This window comes from Alligator sinensis, unplaced genomic scaffold, assembly GCF_000455745.1.
Source record: "Alligator sinensis unplaced genomic scaffold, ASM45574v1 scaffold358_1, whole genome shotgun sequence".
Taxonomy (NCBI): Eukaryota; Metazoa; Chordata; order Crocodylia; family Alligatoridae; genus Alligator; species Alligator sinensis.
Genome location: NW_005842121.1, coordinates 258,909 through 264,908, shown reverse-complemented (window position 1 = coordinate 264,908; position 6,000 = coordinate 258,909). Strand labels below are relative to the sequence as shown.

General features: G+C 41.8%; 1 protein-coding gene across 1 annotated transcript in view; it reads right to left on the bottom strand.

The window, feature by feature from the left end:
* Positions 1-1,106: 1,106 nt before the first annotated feature.
* The window catches only part of MDGA2 (MAM domain containing glycosylphosphatidylinositol anchor 2), a 252,249-nt gene continuing 247,355 nt past the window's right edge, over positions 1,107-6,000 (bottom strand). The window contains exons 10-11 of the mRNA XM_006024864.2: positions 4,059-4,164; positions 1,107-2,825 (exon numbers count right to left, since the gene is read on the bottom strand). Of these exons, the coding sequence (XP_006024926.1) occupies positions 2,737-2,825; positions 4,059-4,164 (195 nt within the window). The 3' untranslated portion in view covers positions 1,107-2,736. The remainder of the gene's footprint in view (positions 2,826-4,058; positions 4,165-6,000) is intronic.

Sequence of the window (6,000 nt, the reverse complement as noted above, 5' to 3'; positions counted from 1 at the left end):
GCTCTTCCCAGACCTGTGGGGATCTCCGACGATGGCATCATTGAAGCGGTTGCTCAAAGGAGCAAATGACCAAGTGGAATCACGCTGCTTTCCCAATAGCATGTTACACAGTCCGTACACATTAGCAACGGGGGGAAAGTTATATGCCATTACCTATTTAGTCTGGAAATAAAGTTCAAGTTAAGTTAAAAGTCTCGCAAGGCAGGCCCCTTCATAGATATACCCAAAATACCAGCAGAAACAGCCTTGCAAAGCACATAGCAATCCCATGGCATCCTGATCAAACCAGAAAGGGAACGCACATATGAACATTTTTTATTCTTCGAATTATGAGATACTCTGAACCTCAAAAAATAAGAGTGCAAGTTTGGATCAAGTTCTTATTGCGCCTGATCCTGCTCTCCCGAATTTTAATTAAAATCTGATGCTTGTTAGAGTGAAATGTCTTTTATTTAAAAGCATATCAGCTTCCAAACCCTACAGTCAATCCACACTCAGCACTTCCGCTTGTCTTCCACGTGGACTCTCTCACTGCGACGCAATCCTAGGTATTATCAGGGTATTACAAACAAGTGAAATCACCTATGAACTAGATATTTGACAATGTCCTTTGCAAATTCCTGCCCCTGAATGTCAGGAGTATGAAGCATTATGTCTCCAGACAACGCCAGTTTATCAGAGAGCAAGCAAACATCTCGGTCACGCTCTTCTGGTGAGTAAGTGCACATGGCTCAACAAACACGCATACTACTTAGCATACCTTACCTGGAAAGAGGCTTTATTGAACATAGCTGTAAAATTATCTCTTCAGTTGAAGTACTGAATTTGCACAAACATTTTTCTACAGAATAAAAAAAATCAAGCCTTGTAATCGTTTTACTGCATCTTGTTGTGCTTTTTATATTAATATTTGCAAATGTTATACTTTTTTTTTTTAATATTTATATCCCAATTACTTGCATATCAGTTTTTAATCCTAGGGTGTTGAAAGAACATATAATAATAATTATAATAATAATAATAATACTCTTCTTTAGACAAAAGTCTTTCTTTTTTTCTTTTTAAATGAAGTTAAAAGCTGACATAATTTAAGGAAAAAGGTTTTCAAATTTTCATAACCAAGTGTGTAAGGGAAATTTACAATGCATTGGAAAACTGGCTGGTTAAAGGTATGGCATGTACTCAGGTAGCTCAAAATCATTTTTACAGGTTTTATTTTTTTGTAAAAGTGTTTTCTTTTTTTTTTTTTAATTTTGCTAAAATAATAAAATAATATTTCACAATCTGCAAAGAGTCTGACTAAAGGGCAGAGGCATTGTACCCTTGGTGTTTGGAATAAAGCCAGATTTTGCCGGCCCTCTTTTGCTGTAGAGTGGTTTTTGTTTTTTTTTTGTTGGTTTTGTTTTCTTCTTTTTGATTTTTTTTTTTATATATATATGCACTGTAGTCACACACACACACCTTCTCTTCTCTCTAAAGCTAGGGCCAATTTCATTTCAAATGGAGGTTAGACGAAGAAAATCACTTTTGTGTTTTACCACCTTCTGCGCTAAGTATATCTGAACAACCTTTTGCTCTGGTTGACCCACTTGATAACCTGGGGGGCGGGGGAAAGTGTTGCTCCCATTCTCTGGACCAATAGAAGCTATTTTCTAATGGATAATAAGCTGAAAGGCCATGGCTGTCTGGAAGGTTAAACAACAAACATCTCATCCAAAAGGGCTTACGCAGCAACCGAGGTCCATCCTTCTCCAGAAGCGGCTTTGCTTTCTTGCCTGCAGCTTGCACTCTTAGGCTCGGTAGTTTGTTTTAGAAAATAGTTTGGACAAACCACATTTTAGCAGTGCAAGCTTCTGTGTTGAAATTATTAGCGTTATTTTGTTTTATAATCAGGCTTGTTTCATTGAAGGCACTTGGTTTCCATGGCAATTTATAAAAGATGGTGGTTTGGTTTCTTCACTTCATTAGAACAGATGACTTAGTTGGGGGGGAGGGAGGGGGGGTGGTCAAGTGGCCGCAAGCAAACTCCGATAAGCCTGTGTAATATGTAAGCCCAGGTGGCACATCCTGGCTAGTAATGCATGCAAAAGGAGACGGCATACAGTTATCTAGCATAGCCATGAGAAAATGAAACATAAACATCTTAAACAGCTTTGATTTAGGGTTATTCTCTAGGGGAGGTGACAGCCAAAGGCGAAAGGGCCTACGTTTATTGAACTCTATACTAAAAACCTTCTTGAAGGGAAAATATACGCCAGCTCTTCACGTACCCTGTTTACAGTAAGGTGTTTCTCTCTTTCTCTCTCTCTATTTCTCTCTCTTTTTGTTTTTTTTTTGGCAGGCCATTAGGTTTCCATGGTAACAAGCAAACTATTCATTTGAAACAAAACCAGCCATGACTTTGTGCTTTGACAAGGATTTCTATAGCTCTTTTTTCAGAGTTCAACCAGATGATGCTGTATTCTTACTGACCACAAAAGCACCTGCAGCTCTCCTCTTTACTCAGGCCAGATCACTTTTTTTTTCACGCGTGGTTCGTAGCGAGTTATGCTCCCAGGATGCCTTTTATCCCCAGTGCTTTTTATTTTTTTTTTTAAACTTTTATTTTTTTTTTTAAACGTTTGAGTCAGTCAGTGGAGGAATCTTTGGTAGTTTGTTTTTAAATGTCCATTTTACAAAGACTCTTTCTTCATGCCAGTGCCTGGTGAATCTTTTGTAGCCTCTGCCAGAATAAGGTCACCTCTGATGACTTAAGACAGACAGGAGGAGGAGAACTGGGAAAAGCCATATATGTGCTAACGTCCCAAAAGCACCTGATCGGGAATCTACAAAAGGGGGAAAAGAGCAGAATTAGCAAGTGTCCCAATAAGATAATCAACAGCCGTTTAATGAGCTGCGGATGACTTGACTTGGTGCATCGACGTCACAGAGAGAGAAAGATCTTGCGTGGAAAAAGAGAAGCTGGAAGAAAAGCAATATAATTCCTCTCTCTATACAATAAGGATCATAGTTTCATAGTAGCTAGGGTCAGGAGGGACCTGAACAGATCACCTAGCCTGACCCCCTGCCACAGGCAGGAATGAACGCTGGGTTCACAAGACCCCAGACAGGTGATCGTCCAACCTCCTCTTGAAGTTGCCCAAGGTAGGGGCGAGGACCACCTCTCTCTTAACGCTTATTATTGGTGATAAATAAGGGAACAAGGATCCTGCCTTATGCACCGAAGGAGGCAGAGACCTATGGAAAAAAATCATGTGTAATCACGTAATTGGAGAAGCATCAAAATGCATATGCACAATGGAGGAAATCAAAGTTTCGCTGGGCACCTTGCTACAGCCATTTCCTAACTCCTGAGGGCTGAGACCCCTATTATGCTTTAAATGTCTATTTGTGTGCAGTGAATGGATCTCCGTCTTAATCAACTTTTTAAATGTTCAAAATAAAGTCCCGTGTGTCTGCTGTCTGAGGGCCATGTTCTGATGGGTTTATTTCAGTACGGTTGTAACTTATACCATGGCAAATTCCAGGGATGTATTGGGTAGCCATGTTAATCTGAGAAGGTCCAGGGATTTCAGAGAGGTTACCACCCAAGGGCTACTCTGTGGGAGAGAGGCCTTCAAAATGCAGCTGGTATTCCAATAGCATACAAATCCCTAAAACTTCCCATGGTACAAGTCCTGTGTGTCTACAGCCATTCTGGAACAAGCCCATCAGAACCTGGTCCTTGGACAGTGGACATGTGGATAGGTCTACTTTCCATACCTCTACCTCTAAGTGTAGTTCCCTGCTCCTTTCCTGTCTGTCTTGCACTTGGTTTCCTTTCTCTTCTGCTCTATTGTTGGAAAGCTTTCTTCATTTACATATCTAGATAGACACAGTTTAGCTCAAAAGGTGGGCCCCAATGCAATCTTTAAGGCTCCCACCCCCCAGCCAGCAGGTCATTTTGCTCTGGTCTCTGCACCTCCAGGTCTGGATTATAACATGGCTCGGGTTTACAGTCCTAGGGAGCAATGTGAGCATGCACGACAGCTCTTTGCACTAATGGAGGACCCACTTACTGATGGGCGGCTGGTATGTTTTCATACACTCTCCTTCCACAATTGATACGTCGTCAATAGCAATGTCGCCTTCTATGCCAGGACCTCGGATTCCTTCAAAAATGACCTGCAAAAAATCCAAAGAAAATAGATTTCACAAAGTAGGAAATTCATGACAACTGAAACATTTCCTGTGTCCATGTGCCTATGCTAACATGCATACATCTGCTCTGAGGCAGAGACGTACCACTGCATATCCAAATGCTTACAATGTACTTGAGGTGGTCTCACATTTCAACTGGACGCAGGAGATGTACAAGCAACTGAGGCAACAAAGCTGCTGGTTTGTAGCATTGAGGTTCTAATTACTTCCCTCTTCAGACCACTTTCCAAATGTCTCTAGCTGTGTATTGGAACTGGGACAGAAGTGCAATAAACCGATTTAACCTAAATCAGTTTAGTCTGATACTACATCCATCCAGATTTATCTTAAACTGGTTTCAGCCATTTTGAAAGTGGTTTGTGTGCACTGAACTCCTGTTGTGTTACAGACTGGAACTAGTTTCCGATCACTTATACCAGCTTATATGTAATTTCTATCCTTAGCCTTGGGTGGGACAGGAATTCTTCCCGTGCCAAGGGAATGAACCAGGGTGTGGACATTCATTTCCAGCCTGATGACTTGGTAGTAGTGTAAAAATATGGTATTTTGCTCTGCCAGACAGCAAATGCCTAGCACCTTCAGGCTGGCTTTCTGGTTATGAAGAACAAATTAATAAAGAGGGTATGTGGTAACTGCTTTGTTTTATTCACACAGCTATATAAATCCTGAAACAGAGGTGGTCAAACAAATACAGTCCATTTTCTTCTTTCATGAGTTCCAGCCTCATGCCAATGACTGGTTCCCAAGGAGTAACTCTACAACCAAAGAACTGACACCAATTAGAGACCATGAAAGACAAATTCTCCTGCTTTTGGCACAGCTCCTCCTAAAATGAGTCTTGCATAACAAAGCTAAAAGTACCACAGTACATCAGACATTTTCCTGCATGCTTAAAAAAAAAAATTGGAAATCTATGTTGCCAGCAGCACCTGGTGACACCTGCAATTATATCATGTTGACTTTGTACAAAGGCCCTGTGGGCCTATATGACAGGTACTGTAGAAATAGGCTGTTTACTGTAGTCTGGCTCCACATAGCAAGGGCATGCTGGAGAATGAGCATGCCGTGATGGAAGGAAAGATTGAATTGGCTATACGACAAGGTTAAACATAAACGTACCCTCAGTAGGGAGTCTTGAGGTAACTCACCTTATCCTAATGAAGAAAAGGGTCTAAATATGTTTGTTATCATAAACTCTAATCAACTCAGCAAAATAGCTAGGAGGGCAGGGAGAACAGAGCTGAAAGAAGAACTGGATGGATAGGCATCACATGTGCAAAAGGTGGTAAAGCCATAGGCTCCCTGTGTCAGTAAGGGCAGCACTCTGGAGTTCCTGAAGACCCTAGACTTTGCCTGACCCCCTAGAAGACATGCGTGTGATCTGTCCCCAGTGGTATGGGATGCCCTGCATCTCTGGAGAAGCAGCCCTTGAAGCTTATGTACTTCAAGACATGGCGCTTTTAAGAAGAGCCACTATTGAGCATAGGATGGAAATGTGCATCTCTCTGATGGCTCCAGTGCAGGCTGTAAAGTCCATATGGACAAGACTGGAAATGGCCCACTGGGATTTGGAGAGGTGGAGGGGCCATGTTGAAACCCTTTCCGGATGGTCAATCCATCTGTGGACTCTCTTGCACTGAAACAGCTGGCCACAGGCCAAAGACTATTGGGGATTTCCAGGTTCCAAATGGCAATTACTACTCTCATGTTGTTGGTTGAGCCCTGGAGTGATGGGGCCTGGATGATGTAGATCTCAAGTAAGGTTGCCCTACTCATTGCTGCTGGTGGTCGTCCCAGGTT